The sequence below is a fragment of the Ostrinia furnacalis genome, unplaced genomic scaffold (assembly GCF_004193835.3).
Source record: "Ostrinia furnacalis isolate ACB-3 unplaced genomic scaffold, ASM419383v2 OfSCF3004, whole genome shotgun sequence".
In the NCBI taxonomy this organism is placed as follows: domain Eukaryota; kingdom Metazoa; phylum Arthropoda; class Insecta; order Lepidoptera; family Crambidae; genus Ostrinia; species Ostrinia furnacalis.
This window is the reverse complement of record NW_021133243.1, coordinates 206,189-227,772: the sequence shown is the minus strand read 5'-3', so window position 1 is coordinate 227,772 and position 21,584 is coordinate 206,189. Positions and strand designations below refer to the sequence as shown.

Below are 21,584 nucleotides of genomic sequence, written 5' to 3'. Positions count from 1 at the left end.
TTTGGTCTAATATTATCTATAATCTAGTAAAGAGAAGCGGATTAAAAACATTATGCTAAAAGATTAACTAGTTTACCCATGGTTTCAGAATACGTAACGAACCTGTTTGATAAATATTGTAATTTTTGATCTAGTTCACAAATTAAATTCCTTTTATTTTTACAACCAAATGACGTTATCTTCTTGAGGACGTGATAATAATTATTCTAATTCACTAATTTAAATGTATTATTTTACTTATTTGCTCTCTTTTTTATACTTGTGGACGTAAGAAAGTTTTTCCAACTAAGGCATAGAGAATTGTTTTAAACATTTCCTTATCAGTTTCCCGCTCACTCGCAAGGTTGCTGCTCACCTTTATCGCGCTTCGGAAGTCTAGTCACTTGACAAATTGCCCGATGTCGCTGTTAATTCACAACACGAGTGATAATATCGTTTTCCTCTCAGTATTTACTGAGCTGTCTTGTGCGTTGAGTGTTTCTTGAACTGTATTTAGAGTGACTAATCCTTGTGATATCAGTGAAAATAGGGTCAAAAATATTTCACTGAGAAATTGAGTCTATATTAATTTGGACTAGATACAGCTGGATTTTTTTTAAATATCAGTGAGTATTTTTATTTTTATTGTTGTTGCTTTACGAGTACAAGCACGATCCACGTTGTGTATTAAGTATTTATAATTACTCGGTGTAAAAATAAATGTGAGGTCTCTTAATTTGCATAGATAATTAAGATCTTACTGTGATGATCAATTGATTTGATAAAATTCTATACGATTATTTTACAGCATGGTAATCTTTTAACTTCTCTAATCTAACTTTTTTGTCTTGACTTTTAATTGTGGATTCTTTCCACACCCTCTGCACCAATCCGTAGTGTGCAATTCCTGACTCCAGATCGCATCTCTTCGGTCTTTAGCAAGAGTTTTAATTAGTCCGTTAGTTAACTTATCCAAAAATACTCGACATGTATTTTTTCACTTATTCAATGATGTAAATTTAAACAGATAAAGCGCTCCAAAGTTCAAAAGTAGAGGCCCGTGACGTCAATGAGTGCTTAAAAGTGCAGCTCTTTATGACGTCGCGCGAAATTTCAAGGCACCATAACTTAGTAATTATTCGTTTAATTGACAATTACAAATATCTGTGTCCAATATTTTTTTATACTAAAATTGACGGACTAAAAAATTTTTTAGGAAACTAGCCTATTAACGGGGCTTGGGGATATAGTGTAGGATGTAGGAATCAACCAAACCAATAACATTCTGGAGTTTAGAGTAAGTAACTTATCTGATTCCATCTAAAACTCAGACAAAATAAACTGATAACACGTGAATAGCACGCCATAGATAGCTGAGTATTCACTTTATTTACGTAGCTATACATGTAGCTTACTAAATTATAAAAATAGATCATCTCAAGTAAAAATATGTAGATCTATTGTTTTTGAAAATTTAAATGCGGACGAAATCACTGGTAAATAAAGAGAACGCAATTTTTTATAGAGCCATGTTATGTTATGTTATGGTCTCTGGTAGTTTTAACTCAATCGTAATAACATTATTACCCACGTGTATGTAATTATATCGAGTAATTTTAGCAAAACCACAAGCTAGTTTTGCAGCGATATTAGTTTCTTTCTTGTCATGTCATAAGGATAAACAAGCGCGATTATTGTAATGATTCTAATAATTCTTTACGAATGTTTTACTATAGATACCTGATAAAGTATTATTTTCTTACATCGCTGGCAATTATTAATAGTATACTTATAAGTCGTGATAATAATATTCTGCCAATTACCTACTTAATACCTCGTGATTATAAATAACTTGAAGTGAGGTAAAGGGGAGGCCTTTGTCCAGCAGTGGACGTCTTTCGGCTGAAACGAACGAACGAGGTAAAGTTACTAAGAAACCATGGGTGGGTGGGAACACATGAAATAAAACTGGCCCATTTATTGTCCCGAAGCAGTGATAGGGTCAATATACTGGGACGTGTAAAAGTGCTTTTTAAAAGCCTATGTGCAAAAATAAAATGAGTTTTTTTAAAAGGACTTCTTTCAGTAAAATCAGAGTAATATAATCCATTGCGTTGTGGTAGTGGTGGTATAAACAAAAGGTACGGACAGCATAAAGTAAGCACGTGCCATCTGTAGCCGTAGCACACGTGATATTTTGCTAAAAGCTTAAAATTACTTAAGTTGAGTTACAACCTTATTTTAACCGTAACAATAACAATAGCCGGTTCTTTTGTATGGAGTTTGACAAAGTTCAAGTAAGATGGTGCAACTCAGCCTTATAGGTACTCTAATTTGCTGTCGCATTTACGGTCAACTACGAATAAAGTTTTAATACCTAGACAACGTATCTCAAAATAAACATTTTTATTGCATAGTTTATAGCACATTAGGCTACATTTTTGTAGCAAAAGAGCACCTTTGAGATCCACATTAAGATGCCGTAGCGTTTTGCTTCAAGTGCTATCCGTAACTATAGCCAATAGATAACATAAGGACACAGCACACTTATCAACCGGGAAAGGGATCGTAACCGTAACAGAGGTCAGTATTCTTTGTATGAAACTCCATAACTGCTACGCATACTTATCCGCACCGTACGTAAACGCCTCGCCTCGCGATTGACAGCGCGCAAGGCGATGACAGCTCGCGAAAGTCGATGACAGCTCGTGAAAGGAGATGACAGCTCGCGAAAGGCAACACGGTGTGGATCCCTTTCCGAGTTGATAAGTCTGCTATGAACTTTAAACACACTTTGTTGTCAAGTTTTGTTTTATCAATAGCAATAATCACGTATGCATCCTTGTTACACTAACCTTTGCCTCATACGGGGTTCGAATCTGTGTCCCGCAGTCCGATTTCTGAAGTCCGGAACGCGCGCCTTTTCTTGCCGACATTGCTTTGTTGATGACGACTGCCGAGAAAATAATATATCATTATAAAATGTAATCTTGTGTCTGCATATGAGTGTTACTATTGTCTAAAATAACTTTTTATGAGGTTATTCAGAGAGCATTCTGAAACAAGCAAAAATTTTGCTTAAAAGGATGGTACGAACTACTGTTTGTTTTTTATTATGTATTTATTTTATGTATCACGAGCACGACAACAATAGAAATAAAATATGTAATTTGCATTTACAATAAGTAGAGTCAGTGTCTTCGTGACACCCAAAGTAGCCAAAAAGTTCTCAACACGTGTTTGTTACAACTGGAATAAGGTTGTGTTGTCAACTCTTTTGCCACTTTGGGTGTCACGAACTATTTGACGCTAACTGTACCTACCTAGGCATCGTCAATGAGGGCTATTTTTTTATACTTAACAGTTGGCACCCCTGGCGATTGACAGGACCTTACTCTACAGTGGCGCCATCTTGATGAGTGCAAATACGATAGTCCTCCTACCACTTTAGCGCTCACAAGTTGGCGCCACTGTCTTCGCTACTAGCAAGTGACAGGACCTTACTCTACAGTGGCGCTAACTGGTGAGCGCTAAAACGATAGCCCTCATTCTGCTCTAAAAAAATATTATAAAATAAGTAAATAAGTATTTAACGGATGTAGATTTAATGACATATTATGGAAGTGAATGCGTCCATCAGACGAACAACTTTTACTACCATACCAAGGCTGAAATCACGGAAAACTATATTTACAACGAAATTAAATTAAAGCATATGTCACCGCTCATGGATTCGAAGGCATTTCACTTCTACGTCCTATTGTAAAGAGCACTTACCTGCCCTACTATTTTAAACAGTAGGCTTACATTTTGTGAAAAGGTGCAATGAACTTTTCATAATTGCTATAGGTATGACAACCATACTTCTATCTACCTACTACTACTACTATGAAAACAATAAACTGAAGCCCAGTTTTTTTACCAGTAGTTAAAATTAAAATAACCAATTGGCTTTGTTACTAATGTTTACACATTTTGAGTTTAGAAGTTGAACTAAAAGTCAAGCTAACCATCGTTCAATAATGCATTTTGCTGTCATTTAACAACTTGTCATTAGAGAGTTGGTTACTGGCATTGCTATTTTAACTACGGATCAAGAATCTGGGCCTTAGACTGGGTTGCACCGTCTTACATTAACTTTAACAAACGTCAAGTCTTGTCAATCAAACTCCATACAACAACACCGGTCAAAGTTTATAGTTACGGTTAAAGTTAAGATGGTGCAACTCAGCCTTAGTCTACTTACAATAAATACAAAATAGTGGGTAATTTGTCCATTAGGCTGATTATCGTACTTACCGAAAGCATTTAAATGCTAATGATAAAATGACAAACTGAAGCCAACAAAACATGTCAACATTCAACAAAATTGTCTATAAATAAGTAAAATTTTATAAAAAAAAATAAAACCGACTCCAAAAAACCTACACTAAAACGTAGAAAAATAATTACTAATTACCTACTTATTTATTAGGACGAATTATTAATATATGTAGGTATACCATGATTGATACTTCTGGAGTCGGTGCCAAGATTATGAAACATGTAAAGTTTGCCTGCACCGACTCCAAAAGTATGAATCATGGTATACCTACATAAATATTAATAATTCGTCCTAATAAATAAGTAGGTAATTAGTAATTATTTTTCTACGTTTTAGTGTAGGTTTTTTGGAGTCGGTTTTTTTTTTTATAAAATTTTACTTATTTCTTGCTTTTTAGTTAACTAATTATTACCTTGATGTTACCACTGAAGGTAGGCAGTACACTGAGACCAAAAAAAATTGGTTCATAATCGGCGGAGATATTGCGTATAAAAAAGTTCATCCCTAATTTTCCACCCTTGGGGGTGAAATATTTTCTTCAAATTCGCATGAAACCACCCTTTTGATAATACCTATTCAACAAAAAAATAATCGTTCAAATTGGTTTATAATCGGCGGAGATATTGCGTATAAAAAAGTTCATCCCCAATTTTCCACCCTTGGGGGTTGTTTTTTTTATTATTAAATTTAAATGGGACCACCCTTGAGGTATTACCTATACGCCGAAAAAAGATTTGTTCAAATCGGTTCATAATTGGCGGAGTTATCGCGTAACAAACATAGAAAAAAAAAAAAAAAACATACGGGTCGAATTGAGAACCTCCTCCTTTTTTGAAGTCGGTTGAAAAGTTTACGTTTAGAGAAAATAACTGAACAGAACATTTTTTTATCCACAACGAGGAAGCTCTTGCCCTTCATCTGACCTGATGGAAACTGATGGATGATCAGCGAGCTTCACCCGGAATCCTAAACCACAGAGGAATTGGCTGTCCTGAATGTAACTGCCGAATCACAAAAATGCTATCGGCTTGACACCTTACAAGAAACACCCTGTATAATTTCGAAAGCTTGTATCGCGCATGGAATTTATTCCTCTTTTATTTTTGCGCTACAAGCTTTCGAAATTATTTAAACCTTGCATAAGTATACAATTATTTTTTTCGTTTTAGTACAACTGCATTTCAAAACAAAAGCTTGTTTTTAAAAAAAAGATTTTTTTTATTATAATTTTATTATACACTTTTTAGTTGTATCTCAACTCAATCTCAGAGCCTTGGGACAATTACTATACAATTTACTCGAATAATACCAAAGTGCTCGAAAGACAAATCCAACAAACCCAAACTCGATAAGTTTCCACCGTTTCCTTTAAGAAATCCTATGGCCACCTCCTGACTCCATCATCAGACCAGCTCAATGGTACCATAACATTGCATTGTCATCGTACTTACATAAGTATACCAAATTTCAGCTCAATCAGTTGAGGAGAACTGGTCTTAAATTCAGTTGTAAGTAAATAAATAACAAAAAAGTGCATTTTTTATATCGTTGCATCAGTGATCTACATCAGTGGTTACAAAAACTGTTGTTTTGGGTTCTGGAAGTTCTGGAAGCCCGAACGTACTTGTCAGAACGCGTTTTACAGCGTGTCTCCTGTATCTTTTTGGTAAATAGTAGGTACTGGATTAACGATTAACGGACTTAGGATAATTTAACGGAAGTTAACGAGTCCGTTAACGTTTTTTAAAGTTAACTTAAAAGTTAATCCGTTAATAGAAATGTTAACTTCGTTAATTAACGATTAACGGATTAACGAGTTAATGCCCAGCTATGCCTATACTATGGCCACCTCCTGACTCCATCATCAGACCAGCTCAATGGTACCATAACATTGCATTGTCATCGTACTTACATAAGTATACCAAATTTCAGCTCAATCAGTTGAGGAGAACTGGTCTTAAATTCAGTTGTAAGTAAATAAATAACAAAAAAGTGCATTTTTTATATCGTTGCATCAGTGATCTACATCAGTGGTTACAAAAACTGTTGTTTTGGGTTCTGGAAGTTCTGGAAGCCCGAACGTACTTGTCAGAACGCGTTTTACAGCGTGTCTCCTGTATCTTTTTGGTAAATAGTAGGTACTGGATTAACGATTAACGGACTTAGGATAATTTAACGGAAGTTAACGAGTCCGTTAACGTTTTTTAAAGTTAACTTAAAAGTTAATCCGTTAATAGAAATGTTAACTTCGTTAATTAACGATTAACGGATTAACGAGTTAATGCCCAGCTATGCCTATACGCCGAAAAAAGATTTGTTCAAATCGGTTCATAATTGGCGGAGTTATCGCGTAACAAACATAGAAAAAAAAAAAAAAAAACATACGGGTCGAATTGAGAACCTCCTCCTTTTTTGAAGTCGGTTGAAAATGTTGAATGTTTTTGTTGATTGTATAGGGAATAACCGCGCTGACGACCCAGCTTAATTATTTATTTTGTTTAATTAATACGTTAATAAATACGTTCTACTTTTTAGTATTTCATGTCTTGGCTAAAGATTCATAGCTCATACCAAATTTTTTTATAATTAAATCACTACGCAACGTAATTATAATATAGAATTTACTATTTATAAAAGTGAAGAATTAGCGATATGACCTTGACTTTTGTTGAATCTTCCAAAATGTTTCACGAAGTTTAAAAATTAACAAAGTTGTCTTTTTAGCTAATGGATTAACGAAGTTAACTATTTGATTTACCGTGCCCAGTTATAGCAATTTAATATTCAATTTCAACATTAAATTCAACTCTTATTAAGTACCACTATGTACTTAACTGGTGTCAAACTGGGTCACTTGACTATATTAGCACTTAAGATTATTGCGACCTTCCATCCACCTTAGACCATAGAATAATAGTGCTAAGACGCATTTTGCACGTGATCTCTACTTGTGTCTCTACTAAACGGCCGCCAATGTATACCATGTATACTTACTAATATTACAAATGCGAAAGTAACTCTGTCTGTCTGTCTTGCTTTCACGCCTAAACCACTGAACCGATTTAGATGAAATTTGGCATAGAGATTGAGTCCCGGGAAAGGACATAGGATAGTTTTTATTCCGGTTTTTGAAACAAGGACGTGCGCGATAAAGTTTTTCTGTGACAGACAAAATTCCACGCGGGCGAAGCCGCGGGCGGAAAGCTAGTAGAATAATAATGCTAAGACGCATTTTGCACATGATCTGTACTAAACGGCCACCAATATAAAATATGCAAATTTATCCCGCCGCAAAATTCAAATCAATTTAATGAAAAGGTAAACAAGTCTCTCAACAACTTGGACAAATTTTAAGTAAGTATTTACATTAGTAAGTTGCAAAAGTTGTATTAAAGTGGGTATCTTTTAAAGTACTTACTAACTTCTACGTGCCTCTACACAGTGTACTTAAGTAGAGGTTTGGTACAAAAGTAATAAAGATCTTCTTATTAGGCAGGTGGTATATTAAAAAGAAACTACGTTCAAGGTAGATACAGTTGTAAATAAAAATATTTTTTTGTAAACTTAACCTACCACAACAAAAATATCAGATTTGAGATTGATAAATCGCTACTTAGTAAATAAATAACCTTAATGAGATTTGATATACGATTACAATATCATGACAACCATTAGATTATCCCAAAGCTATGGTAGGTACTGTTAAAATTTAAATACTGGGCTATGAAAACGGTTTTATAAGCATAATTTCAAAAAATAAAATGATGAAGATGACACTATAATTCATTTTGTTTTGGTTATTATGATAATACTATTAAATTACCTTCGCTACAGCAACCCATACATTATTAACCAGTGTGTTTATTTGTTTGTAAGGCACACTTACCGACTTCGTAGCTTCAGAAATTATTCCACTGGTGGGTCCATATCTTCACTTGCACAAGCACCCGTTCGTTCTAGATTATGTAGCAAATAACCATCTTGCAAGCGTCATTGGCGTGTACTTAATTCAAAATTCGAACTACCCTTACCTACCTACCCTTTTTTATTTTAACGTTCCAAAATGTCAAATGTCATGTTTGATTCAGTTGCAGTGGGGAAAAAACTTATTAAAGATGACCCACGCTGAACTGTCCCACCAAACTCAATGACAGGGGGGCGCTACCATCGTTCAACTATATGGTTTTTAACATGGCAAAAATCGGAACCAGCGATCCGGTATTGACGGTGGCGCCCCACTGTCAATGTCATGGATAGGACAGTTCAGTATTTTGGAACTATTTATAAATAGTAAATTGATATACTTTTTTTATATACGCTTTCACAATGTGTATCTCCGTAGATTTTATAAAGGCAAAGGGATGTAAAGGCATGTCAGTCTATTGCTGTCAAAGTGTAAACAAACTTTATTTTAAATGTGCGCAATTGATTTTGTGAATTAAATTGCTAAAATCTTTTTATAGTCGTGAAAGAAAAGTGGTTCACAATGTGTTAAAGTATTTGTCGAAGAGAAATACTAAGGGTTCGGGCAATATTTTCATTGAATAATGTTTCCGACAAAGGTTGTCAAATTGACTGACATGTTTATCGTATAGTACAGTCAACTATGAAAATTAGCTGTGGTTTGTTTCAACTACCTATTTTAAAGTTTTTTGTCACTTTGTAAGTATCGAATTTTATGGAATTTGGAAATGAGTACCGAGTTTGAAGCGTTCATGAGCAGACATTGTAGTTGAATATTCAAGTTCAGAATTTGATTATTATTGATGAATAATAATAAAATCCTACTTGTTCGATTGATGGTTTCATTTAATTTATTTAAACCAGTTTACCTAAAATTTAATATTTTTTTGTTAATTTATGAAAATATCAAATTAGCCTATAATCCTGACTCCTGATACATAAAGTTAGCCTATTAATTTAACACATGTACGACTGTACCCAGTGTTGCACTATCAAATGCAATTGACGCGCCTCTATGCCAGGGTTTTTATGTTCCTGGTCAGGCTATAATATGTATTACAATAATTAAACTCGTACAAATTACAAAGTAAATTCACGGTGATTTGTATAAAATGATGCTTTATGAAAATTGTTTTTTACGAGTTTAGTAGTAGAGTTATTTTATTTATTCTCACAGAGACAGTCCAAACTGCCTCGAACATTATTATAATTTGAGTTTACAATATTTAATTTTAGTTTCTGACTCAGAATGTAACGAAAGTCATATTGTTATGTAAAATAATGTAGATTTAGCATGTTAAATAAATGCTTGAGTATAAAATCACTTATATAAATTCATGCTCATCTTTTCGCAGTTTTGGAAGATCACTTTTGCAGACGAGAAAATGGAAATTAAAAACCAATGGTTTAATATCACCAATATCTTAAAAATTAAGACATAAGATAGAGTGACTGCAGAGCAGTGGACAAACAAAAGAAAGAGAAAAGGAGATAAAAATTGTCGAAGAGATTATCGATCTATTAAGCAAATAAAAACTCACAATGGTCCAAACAATTCAAAGGATAATTTCGCAAAACTTTGCACAGAGCAAACCAACAGGGAAAGAAGACACTCTATCGCAGTTGATCGGCCATTTTGGAAAATGGCAGTTCATAATTTTCGCGGCAGTTTTTCTCGTCAAGCTCTCTTCAGGATGGGTTCAAATGGCAATATTATTTTTGACCCCCAACTTGACTTTCCGATGTGCAGAGTTTAAAAATTCTTCAGCTTTATTGTTTTCAAGGGACATTCCAATTTTGGAGTCAAATTCAAGGAATAATGCTTCATCACTGAATTTTAGTTCCGTATTTAGGAACGGGACATTCGAAGAGAACAAATGTTATTCAGAATGTATGAAATACGAATACGATACAGGGATATTTGACAACACCATCGTGTCGGAATGGGACTTGGTGTGCGAGCGGCGGTGGCTGGCCAGCTTCACGCAGATGGTGCTACAGTTGGGTATACTGATCGGGAGTATACTCTTCGGATTTCTATCTGACAGGTGAGTCATAGCAGGTGAATGGTTTTGTTTGCCCCTGGTTTGAGATTCTAGGAATGCTACCGGACAAGCTCGAGTCAAAATAACTTTCGTTTAAAATCTTTAAAAGCCTCTCACAATACAGGGTGGAGTTTTGTTATTATGCCACCTGATATGTCTACTCAAAGAAATAATTCCTTTATTTCTGAGGACAGATAACTGCATTCATAGTTCGGTAGATACACAAATCAAAAGGCCAGAGGACACAAAGGCGTCAAATCATCAAAGCTGTATAATCTTAACAATCTCAAAAATAAGCACTTCCTTCTATCTGTGACATCTTGAAACATACAGGATGTTGTTAAATGGTAAAGTATTATCGACAACATTAAGCCAATATATTAAGAGCAATACGATTAAGGTACGAGTGTTGTATTTATCCCTGTATCAACAGACAGTAGATCGGTGTCAAGGACTCTGGCAGAAAATTATATTTAGATAACAACGATAACAATAATGCTCGCAGACGTGACGTGAATAATATGACATGAGATAAAAAATACTTAAGATCTAAATTATCGAAACAAAGGACGTCTTTGTGAAGTGTTTTTGCCTAAATTCACCAAAACTATTGTTTATTATACGTAGTCAGTATTTTGCTATAATATTTAGTTATAACAGTATCTTGTTCCGTTTCAGATATGGCCGAAAGAACACCTTTCTCCTCTCGATTACCACACTTATTGCTTTCGGATTCGTCGTCCCCTTCTCTCCCAACTACACAGTGTTCACTGTCTCTCGCTTCTTCCTGGGCTTGGCTACCGCGGGCACCATGGTCATATCCTTCGTGATCATCATGGAGACCGTCGGTCCGAGATACAGGGAGCTTTTGGGCTGTTTGTTCCAAATCCCCTTCATCATTGGGCACATGACAGTCCCACTCTTCGCATACTACTTCAGGAGTTGGGACACATACACGTTGGCACTGGCTGTGCCTCCTCTGATATATCTGGGGTATTTCTTCGTGCTGAACGAGTCTCCAAGATGGCTCGTCAGTGTAGGCAGGGTTGAAGAAGCGACGGAGATTGTGACGAGAGCAGCTGAGATGTGAGTATTCATTTAAAAATCAACAAATTGTAGTCACAAAAAATTTAAATAACCAGCTCTCTCCTGATCTTTTGATGGATTGAAATAAAGAAAGAGGAGCTGTAGAGCCAAAAACCTTCACATGAAAGTTGTTATTTTATCACATAAACAATCTCAGTCAGACAACTTTACTATTATTTTCCGTTTCCAGAAACAACCGTTCCACAACCAAAATAAAGGAAACTCTAACGGAGTTCTCCCAAGCCATCCAGTCGCGATCAGACGAGCCAAAGCCGAACTACACGGAACTGTTCCGGCGCTCTCTATGGCTCAAGACGTCTTGCTGCTGCGGTATCTGGCTCATCACTGGGGTGACCTTCTTCGGACTGAACCAGTACATCAGCCAGACCAGTCCAGACCCGTTCATCAGCGTCTCTGCTGCCGGGGCCATTCAGGTTGGTTCAAATAGAGCTTATTCACTTATTACATTTAAATATTTCTTGGTTCAATAAGATTTCGACTGTTGACGACCGATCGACTAGACTTACCTACGTCAAACCGTAATGACAATAGGCCTTTAATCACGTTTTGAACACTTGTTTAAATTTACATTTGGTATGGACATGACGTGATTTTAAAATAGTGTTCAACGTGATATTTATTGACACTGCTCATCTTTGGATGGTAATCTAATTTTTGCACAATAAAATCTGGTAACCAATAAAATTGTATAACCACTTGTTATACCACACATGCTACGCAAATAAATGATTTAAATTTTTATATACTACATCGGACGACAATTCGTCCACTTGGTGTCAGGTCTATGAACCAACGCAAACGCAATGATCAATTCAAGTTATAAAAATAACTTTAAAAACAACCTATAATCGCTGTTTTATATTTCAGATCCCCTCCATTCTCCTCTCCATCTGGCTCATCAAGACCTTCGGGCGGAAAGCGACGACGATCGCCTTCTCCTGCTTCGGCGGTCTTTGCATCATCACCCTGGGCTGCCTGCCACCCACCTTCGTCATCAGACTGACCCTCGGGACCTTGGGCGTCAGCTGCGCCTCTATAGTCGCCACCACCATCTACATCTTCACTTCAGAGATATACCCGACTGTGGTTCGGAATATGGGCATGGGGGCTGCCTCCACTGCCATGAGGATAGGTTCAATGATTGCTCCTTTCATCTCCAACGTCACCACCGTCCCTTGGCTGCCGACGATCGTGTTTGGCGCAGCCCCGATTATTGCTGGTGCCCTCTGTTTGCTACTGCCAGAAACTAAAGGCAGGGTTTTGCCGGATAGCATTGATGACGTTGATGAGAAGTAAGGCCGGTAAAAGGCGTAAATGATTAAGAATCATAATAAATAAACAGAAAGAATACCGACTAGGATTATATGTTACCTATTGTCAATTTTTTACATTAAATAAACCTTAGGTATATTGTAAATTGTAAGGCTTTGTGTTGTGATAAATCTTGTTACTTGAATAAAATAAATTGGATTAGGTACTACATAACATAGGTACATAGGTAGGTACTTTCTTGCCTTATTTTTGCACATTACTGTAGTAATTACACTAGTTATAGTTTCAAAACTTTAATTTTCATAAAATTACAGCTGAAACTTCTTATCAGCGAAAGTGAGGTAGAAGTTGCCCATCGCCATCGACTCGCCGGTCGACGTGAGCGCGAACTCCACCTGCGCCATGCACTTCTTGAAAGGCCACTTGAATTTGAAATTGACAGTCGACGGCACTGTCATGTTTACTAAATGTTGCAATTTCTGTAGAAGAGATAAATATTTTTTAATACTAAGTCTTGCTAAAAGAGTGTAATAAGAAAAAATATTCTACTCATAAACCCAATTTTCTGCGAACTACATAGTTCACCACCAGGGTAAACAAATTGACTACTTAATCAAATTGAGTAAGATCTGCTGGCACTATAAATGGGTCTATTTTAGTTTCGAGTCATTTAAGAATTAAATTAACGGGGAGTAAGCAAAACACTGTAGTACTTGGAACGCTGGATATGGTCCAGAGAATCATTTGTAGTCACCTCCTGCATCCTTAGCCAGATCATCGGTCCACAGTGGGTGGCCTGTCCAAACTACGTTTCCCGGCCCATGGTCGCCACTCGAGCACTTTTCTGCCTCAATGGTCATCTCTGCGAGCTGTGTGCCCCGCCCACTGCCACTTAATTTATTAATTCTGCGGGCTATGTCAGTCACTTTGGTTCTCCTGCGGATTTCCTCATTTCATATTCTTTATTAATCATCCTGTCAATATACATTACCGGTGGTACTGGGCAAGTGATCCCAACGTTGGCCACCATGGCACCCACGTACGGGTCCGAGTTGATCATGTCGCACAGCTTGAAGTGGAACTCAACGAAGGAGCGTCGGTACTCGTTGTGGAGGTACTCGTGGAGCACCAAGTTTATCTGAAAGTAGTGACACACTTACGCCCGTATTCACAAACGGGGACGCACAGGATGACACAGGAACCAATCACAGAGCTCTATTCAACGCTGTGCGTTCGATTTGCTGCTTCAAAGCAAGCATCGTTTGTGAATACGGGTGCAGTCATTACTTTTAAGAATTTTAAAAGTTGTTCGGAAAAAATGACAAGTAAATTAGGTACCAACTTACCGTTACATTATTGCCCCATGTATGTTTATTTACACCAATGATATTCATGTAGTAAGGGCTATTCCGCCCATATCGAGTGACAAAGGCGGAGGCGTTGGCGACGTATTTCTCATTTGCGTATACGACACTTGCTCTCTCAGGGATTATTTGAAGACACTGCAATTTTTATAAAAAAGCTAAATACTGAAATGGAAGTTAGGTAGGTACCTTTTCCCTCCAACCACTGCCTCACACACTGTCGCTCTCATGTTATAAGTTACATTTTTTTATTAGTTCCAAAGTAAAAACATCTGTAATGTTTGTAATTCATATTTTAACCGATTTTAAATAAAGAGGAGGTATTGTACCTATACTGTGTAAGTGTGTATATTGTTGTACTTATGTCAGAACACATTTTAAGAATCGATTTAAAAAAATTGTTTGATTCGATATTATTTTTATTTGTCCCATTTATTTTTTTCGAAACTGGTTCTGTAGTTCACTTTTTGATTTAAAATAAATAGAAAAAATATGTCATCCAGGCAAAGGAAATTGTGCATTTCGCTTTTCTGTTACTTTTCAGTGGCGTTTATGAAGTCCCAATGAACTGCCAACCTCAATAACAATGTCAATTAAAAAGCAAAAAATATACAAATAAAAAAACTCCCAACTAATTTTAAGAAAAAATTTAAACAGACTCCAAAAAAAGTTCACTAAAATACACACACCGGCAGATTTAGCGGAACGCAAAAAAAAGTATGAAAATAAGGAAAATTACTACTGATCTATGAAATATTTATTATACAAAATAAAGAGATAATTAAAATAAAATAAAATAACATATATTTTTTAAATATTTAGTCGTTTTTATTTAATAAAAAATCATCGAAACGAAATTTCAATTTTTCAGTTTTGAACAAAAATTAGAAATTGTGGCCAGATTAAAAATTAGGGTAGCTTATCACTATCCAAATGAATGAATTAATGATGGGTATTTCCCCCTCTTGCTCTGATGATGGTTTCCATTCATCTGAGCATGCTGCAGTTAATGATATGAAGGGTATTTTGGGGCAATGTCTGCCATTCCTCTAGTAACGCGTTTCTCAACACCACCGGTGGTATTCTGAGTTTAACACATCTTTTAAGAAAGTCCAAGACATGCTCTATAGGATTCTTGTCTAGGGATCTTGCCAGCCACTGCATCATGGGTATATCCAAATGGTTTAGATGTGCCTGTACTGAGCGAGCACTGTGAAAACGAACATTATCGTGAATTAATTCCTTCAGCTTTTAAGTTTTGTCACACTTATTCTTTAACAAATTCGCTCGTCAGTTTGCACACATTTCCCAACAGAAATAAAACGTATTTATTAATAAAAAGTCATTATTTTGAAGAGCACTCATACGGCCCGTGTGCGGTGTGAGTGATCCTAAATAATCGTCATAACTTTGGAACGGGACGTGCAAGGAATTTCTGAATTTGTTAATAGTTTTAACATATTCTTAACAATTTTTCAATACTATAAAAAGAAGTGGAAAGGCTTTATTTTCTGAAATAAACATGTTGACGTTTTCTTAAAGCGTGCGGTATGAGTGCTCCTATTTATTGGCCATAACATTTTTATCTTAGGTTTAACAAATTTTTAAACTTCATCGCAATGTTTTAACATATTTTAAGTAAAACTTCCTCGATTTTTGTTAAGATTGAAGCAAGGATCACTCAATCCACATGCACATAGTCTAGGATGGTACATAATCTGCCCTATAAGTGCCTATTCACTCTCGCCTTGAAAACGTCCGGATTATAGTGTTCAGGACAGGAAATACAGCAGCAGGCAGCGAATTCCAGTCCCAGTTCCCATTATAAACGAGTCGTCGAAACGCTTAGTGCGAGCTGGTGGAATGTCGACAATGTAGGGATGGTACGCTAACCTGCGTCTGTTTCCCCGGTAATGGAAGGGGGCTGATGGAATAGGTCGTATAATTCCTTCTCTGACATTTATAATTTTAGCTGACTTACCCTGCTTATTGCAACGATGAGTGTGATCACAAAAACGACTTTCATGACGAAGTGATCACCGACGACTTAATTCAAAATGGATGATGTGGATTTAATTTTTGTCAGCGACATAATTGCACGTGATGCCCGAGAATAATAAATCTATTAAAATTACATTAAGCATTAAAATTTCTTACAATTAATTTTGTGAGTGAACTGTATCTAGGCTAGCATGAAAAACATAATACAATGTTGTTGTTGTGTTCCATATAACAATACATTACAATTTGTCTTTAATGCTAATACAGCCTTTCAGGTCACAGGTAGAACGCAAACCGCAGCCAACACATGCGTATTTAAGCTATTGGCTTATAACTTAAGTATACAGGGTGACTTTGAAATCGTTGGCATCCTTTTAATATAATAGACTAGCTAGTGAACGCCAGAACTACGTTATTTTATAAAAGCTGAAAGTTTGTCAGCGTATGCTCCCAATATAGGATATAATGTTGGTGAATTATGAAGTTTGGGTCATGGTGGATTTGGGAGCTACCCTAAAAAAACTGTCTGGCAAGGAGTTGGAACTGTCAAAACTGTCTGGCTGTTGGGGAAATTCTGATTTTTATGTATAATATTTGGGCAATAATTAGAAGTAACGTAGGTCTGGCGTTCACTAGCTCTCAGTCTATAAGACTCTACCTACTCATGATACTTAGCGTATTCTCCAAATATGTGACAAATCAGGTATTCTACAGTGTGTCTGGTCACCAGTGAAATAATAGATAATCTAAAGTTTTATTAAGTTCTTTAAAACCATGTAGGTACGAGCATAATGAGTTTGCACAATAAATTAATTGCCTGCGTATTAAGTATGTTCCTACATTATAATTTTATTGGGCTTTTTCCTACACTATTGTTTAATATTGAAAATTATTTTATTTCTATATAGAGATTTTATGTTTTTTATTCTTTTTTTAAATTTATTTATGTACTTTCTCGTATACGTCGCCATTTTGAGATAACAACATAACGTAGGTATTTATTTTTCCTAATCCTATTTTTTTTATTCCTTAAGTGAGATTGTTGAAGACATTGATATTCTCATTTTATATGTATAACATTTACATTTATAACATTACTTTCCTAGTTTGGGTACCAGTCTCCCGTATACATATAATAATTTATTAATATTAATATTATATTAATAATATTATTGTTAATTACAAATGATATTTCTTATCAGCGAAAGTGACGTAGAAGTCTGCCTGCCCTATAGGCTCGCTGGTGGAGGTGACCGCCATCTCCAACCGCACCATGCACTTCTTGAAAGGCCACTTGAACTTGAAGTCGGCGGTGGATGGAATCGACATGTTCACCAGATAGTGCATTACCTGCAAGAGGTTGTTCTTTTGTACAGAAAAAGGCAGGTTAATCACCTGTTGTTAGGTTAGATGCAGACTAGGGTATGGGGCCAAGTGCATACATATTGCCTAATCGCTTTCGCCTTGAAAAGACCAAGTGATGTAGATTTTATAAAAATTTTATCCACAATGAAGAATCTCTTAGCCTCCATCTCACCTGATGGAAAGTGATGATCAGGCCGAAGGTGGAAGCGAGCTTCACCCGGAATCCTCAACCACAGAGGAACAGGCTATCTTACCTGGAACTGCCGGAACATAACAATGCTGTTAACATTGTTGTTATGCCGACAGACTTAGGTTAGACGATGGTAGATAGCCAGGTGGACTTAGAACAAGCTCTATCGCTAACCAAACCTAACAGAAAAATCGGCCCCCACTGTGAATCGAACCAGGGACCCCTGGGTCTGAGGCAGGTGGTCTTACCAGACCATAGCAGCCGTGATATCTGCTGAAGAACTACTTTGTCTCAAGATATTAAATATATGGCCACCAACCGGCCATTGTGGAAATCATAGGGGGAGGCCTATGTTCAGTAATGGACGTCCTATGGCTGAAAATTATGATGATGAATGTATTTAAGGCGATTAGTGTCCTCAATCCGCGTGAAATGGTCATTTTGTAAAGCCTACTCCTCTTATACTGCTGGACAGAAATTGTTGATAAAAATATATGTTATACAACAGTTCAAGGACTACATTTGACACGTTTGAATTTTTCCTACGTCTCTTTGTTGTGGATTAAAAAAATAAATACGGGACATCGATTTTTTACTTCAATTCCCTACTCCTCCCAAACGGCTATGTTAATTTTAAAGATTTTTGCACGAATAGATTAAGAATTCTTTAATCTTTAAATGACACGTTGCGTTTTTCAATCGAACATTACTTTCATTNAAATAAATAAATACAAATCAAACGAGCCTCAACTCGATGGAGTCGTTTTATTCCGGAGTTCCTATGGGGTCACTGACTTTCCAGCTCTATCATCAGATCAGCTCCATGTCATCATAATATTGCATTGTCATCCGAATTGCATGTGTATCCGAAATTTTAACTCAATCGGTTGTCGTCAGGAAATGGGTCTAACTAATTCAGCTTGCAAAATTCCACCCGAACAAACATAGTTTACACACAACATACATTGTAAGCTAAATAAAATAAAATAAATAATATTATCCCATACAAAATGTTCATGGATTTGTAATTTTTGTTAAATATAAATACCTTACTATACGGTGCGCTAGTTTAGAACATTTCGGGCGATCACTTGCGCCTGGGTTGAATGACATCGACATTAAGGTTCATCAATTCAAGTTTAAAATAATAGGCAGTAATGTATGAAGAAAGAGCTTCTATTCTGTACCTACCTATGCCCGTGTATTTTTGATCGGTGTCAAATCGGAGTTTTCGTGCGGGGTGCGCGGGTGTTGTGCGAAGCGTGAAGGTCAAACGCTCAAGGTCATTGAGGACTCTAATCGCCTTAAAAACACGAGCGTACCGGTGGCACTGGGCAGGTGATGCCAGCGTTTGCTATCATAGCGCCCACGTATGGGTCCGAATTGACCATGTCGCACAGCTTGAAGTGGAACTCCACGAATGAGCGCCGGTACTCGTTGTGGAGGTACTCGTAGAAGATTAAGTTGACCTGAAAGTTAGTTCGAACCAGTCAAGTTAACTGCGCATCTGGCAGCCGCGACGTCACATCGACGCTTTGAAGAGACCGGGCGGACGCAGAGGTGTGCGATTGAGAGTAGCATGCTCTAATACCCGTATTCACTAACGACTCTTGCTTAAGTGAAGCAGCAAATCGAACGCACAGCGTTGAATAGAGCTCTGTGATTGGTTCGTGTTTGGTGTGACCCTGTGCATCCACGCACACTGTGAGACCTCATAGAGTAATGTTTGTGAATACGGGCGTCAGTTATCTCCACCGGGTTGCACATTTTTATTTTTCACTAGCTTTTACCCGCGATTTACATGCATGAACTTTATCAGTGACAAAACACTATCGCACGCATCTCTCCCTTTCAAAAAACCGAGATAAAAACAATATAGCCTGACCAGGAACATAAAAACCCTCGCCATATTGCGGAAAACTAATGGTACTAATTTCTTTTAAGGGCAACAGTAACTGAAAACTTCAATGACATGTCACCTTGCATGTCAGTCTATTGCTGTCAAAGTGTAAACAAACTTTATTTTAAATGTGCGCAATTTATTTTGTGAATTAAATTGCTAAAATCTTTTTATATTCGTGAAAGAAAAGTGGTTCACAATGTGTTAAAGTATTTGTCGAAGAGAAATACTAAGGGTTCGGACAATATTTTCATTGAATAATGTTTCCAACAAAGGTTGTCAAATAGACTGACATGTTTATCGTATAGTACAGTCCACTATGAAAATTAGCTGTGGTTTGTTTCAACTACCTATTTTAAAGTTTTTTGTCACTTTCTTAGTGTTGAATTTTATGGAATTGGGAAAGAAGTACCGAGTTTGAAGCGTTCATGAGCAGACATTGCATTTGAATATTCAAGTAAAAACTAAAAAAAACTCAGTAAAACTCATTTATTTCTGTAAGTAGGCTTTAAAAAAGCACTTTTACACGTCCCAGTATTAACCCTACCACTGCTTCAGGACAACAAATGGGCCAGTGCTGAGAAAAAGCAGCGCAAGAAACTCAGACACTATTGTCAGCCTCTTTTTCAAAGGTTTACAGGTTTTCAAAATACATAGTTATAAATATTTATGCGAGCTATTAGGCGGTTACGCGCATCCCAAACATTTTTATCTTTTAAATAATCATCGACTTTATAGTAGCCCTTTTTCATTAAGGTACTTTTAATATGTGCTTTGAATTTATGAATGGGTAGTTCTACAACAGTTTGTGGTAAGTACTGAATTTGATTATTGATGAATAATAAAATATATCCTACTAGCTCGATTGATGGTTTCATTTAATTTATTTAAACCAGGTTACTTATAATAATATTTTTTCGTTAATTTATGAAAATATCAAACTAGCCCGTAATCCTTAATCCTGATATATAAAGTTAGCCTATTAATTTAAGACAGGTACGACTGTACTCAGTGTTGCACTATCAAATGCAATTGACGCGCCTCTATGCCAGGGTTTTTATGTTCCTGGTCAGGCTATACTTACTGTTTCCCTGGGTCTTTATTCTACTTCATTTAAATTGGTTCAGACCAACAAGACATTACAGTTTTACATTATTATACATGATAATACAATACAAAGGAAACTACCTGGAACCGGTGGATATAGTCATCATCATCATTTCAGCCACAGGACGTCCACTGCTGAACATAGGCCTCCCCCAATGACTTCCACATCGCACGGTTGGTAGCGGCCTGCATCCAGCGCCTTCCTGCTACCTTTATCAGGTCGTCGGTCCACCTTGTCTCGTCACGTCTCACGTGGATATAGTCTTAATGATGATTTATTTATTTATTTATGAACTAGCTGTGCCCGCGACTTCGTTCGCGTGAAAACTCGTTTTTGCATCATTTTTCATTGTTGCTCTGCTCCTATTACTCGTATCGTGATGGTATACATATAGCCTATAGCCTTCCTCGATAAATGAGTTTTCTAACACTGAAAGATTTTTTCAAATCGGACCAGTAGTTCCTGAGATTAGCGCGTTCAAGTAAACAAACAAACAAACTCTTCAGCTTTATAATATTAGTATAGATTTTTTTTTTATTTTTTTAATTTATTGTCTCATAAAAGTTACATCGATTTTACTTAATACTAATCTGCCAAACTGCTTAACAGATAGAACAGTTAGTAGGTACCAGTTACACTATTATGAGGGTTTACTTACCGTTACATTATTGGTCCACGTGTATGTGTTTCTGCCAATTATATTCACATAGTACGGACTATTTCTCCCAAAGCGAGAACAGTAGATGCTAACATTTTCCAAGTACTTTTCATTAACGTATTCCAAATGTGGCCTCTCTACGATTACTTGAAGACACTGCAAGGTATTTTTTGGTAATAAAAAGGATTTCATATTTATAGGAAATAAGTGGAATAACTGCTCTTTTCAAACGAATAAAAAAACAGCAAATAAATATAAATTATACCGCACAAAGCAAGAATAATAAGATATTTCCTGTTTAAAGCCTT

General features: G+C 36.3%; 3 protein-coding genes across 3 annotated transcripts; 1 reads left to right on the top strand and 2 right to left on the bottom strand.

The window, feature by feature from the left end:
- The first annotated feature begins 464 nt into the window (after positions 1-464).
- Positions 465-14,415, top strand: LOC114356933 (organic cation transporter protein). Its single transcript, XM_028310328.1, has 5 exons — positions 465-605; positions 9,622-10,314; positions 10,990-11,397; positions 11,588-11,831; positions 12,286-14,415. The coding sequence occupies exons 2-5, from the start codon at positions 9,809-9,811 to the stop codon at positions 12,712-12,714; spliced, it is 1,587 nt and encodes a 528-aa protein (XP_028166129.1). The 5' UTR covers positions 465-605; positions 9,622-9,808; the 3' UTR covers positions 12,715-14,415.
- Positions 12,812-16,014, bottom strand: LOC114356930 (uncharacterized). Its single transcript, XM_028310325.1, has 3 exons — positions 15,948-16,014; positions 13,682-13,845; positions 12,812-13,169 (listed from the first exon to the last, which is right to left on the bottom strand). The coding sequence occupies exons 1-3, from the start codon at positions 16,012-16,014 to the stop codon at positions 12,999-13,001; spliced, it is 402 nt and encodes a 133-aa protein (XP_028166126.1). The 3' UTR covers positions 12,812-12,998.
- Positions 16,015-17,234: 1,220 nt separating this feature from the next.
- Positions 17,235-21,584, bottom strand: LOC114356929 (uncharacterized). Its single transcript, XM_028310324.1, has 3 exons — positions 21,277-21,584; positions 18,933-19,079; positions 17,235-17,405 (listed from the first exon to the last, which is right to left on the bottom strand). The coding sequence occupies exons 1-3, from the start codon at positions 21,466-21,468 to the stop codon at positions 17,235-17,237; spliced, it is 510 nt and encodes a 169-aa protein (XP_028166125.1). The 5' UTR covers positions 21,469-21,584.

Coding starts and splice junctions, on each gene's coding strand:
- LOC114356933 (XM_028310328.1), top strand. CDS start 9,809: ATGGTCCAAACAATTCAAAGGATAATTTCGCAAAACTTTGCACAGAGC. Junction 11,398..11,587: donor GTGACGAGAGCAGCTGAGAT/GTGAGTATTCAT, acceptor TTCCGTTTCCAG/AAACAACCGTTCCACAACCA. Junction 11,832..12,285: donor CTGCTGCCGGGGCCATTCAG/GTTGGTTCAAAT, acceptor TTTATATTTCAG/ATCCCCTCCATTCTCCTCTC.
- LOC114356929 (XM_028310324.1), bottom strand. CDS start 21,468: ATGAAATCCTTTTTATTACCAAAAAATACCTTGCAGTGTCTTCAAGTA. Junction 19,080..21,276: donor CGTGGACCAATAATGTAACG/GTAAGTAAACCC, acceptor ACTAACTTTCAG/GTCAACTTAATCTTCTACGA. Junction 17,406..18,932: donor TCACCTGCCCAGTGCCACCG/GTACGCTCGTGT, acceptor AACCTCTTGCAG/GTAATGCACTATCTGGTGAA.
- LOC114356930 (XM_028310325.1), bottom strand. CDS start 16,014: ATGTCAGAGAAGGAATTATACGACCTATTCCATCAGCCCCCTTCCATT. Junction 13,846..15,947: donor TACCGGGGAAACAGACGCAG/GTTAGCGTACCA, acceptor TACGGGCGTAAG/TGTGTCACTACTTTCAGATA. Junction 13,170..13,681: donor TCACTTGCCCAGTACCACCG/GTAATGTATATT, acceptor TCTCTTCTACAG/AAATTGCAACATTTAGTAAA.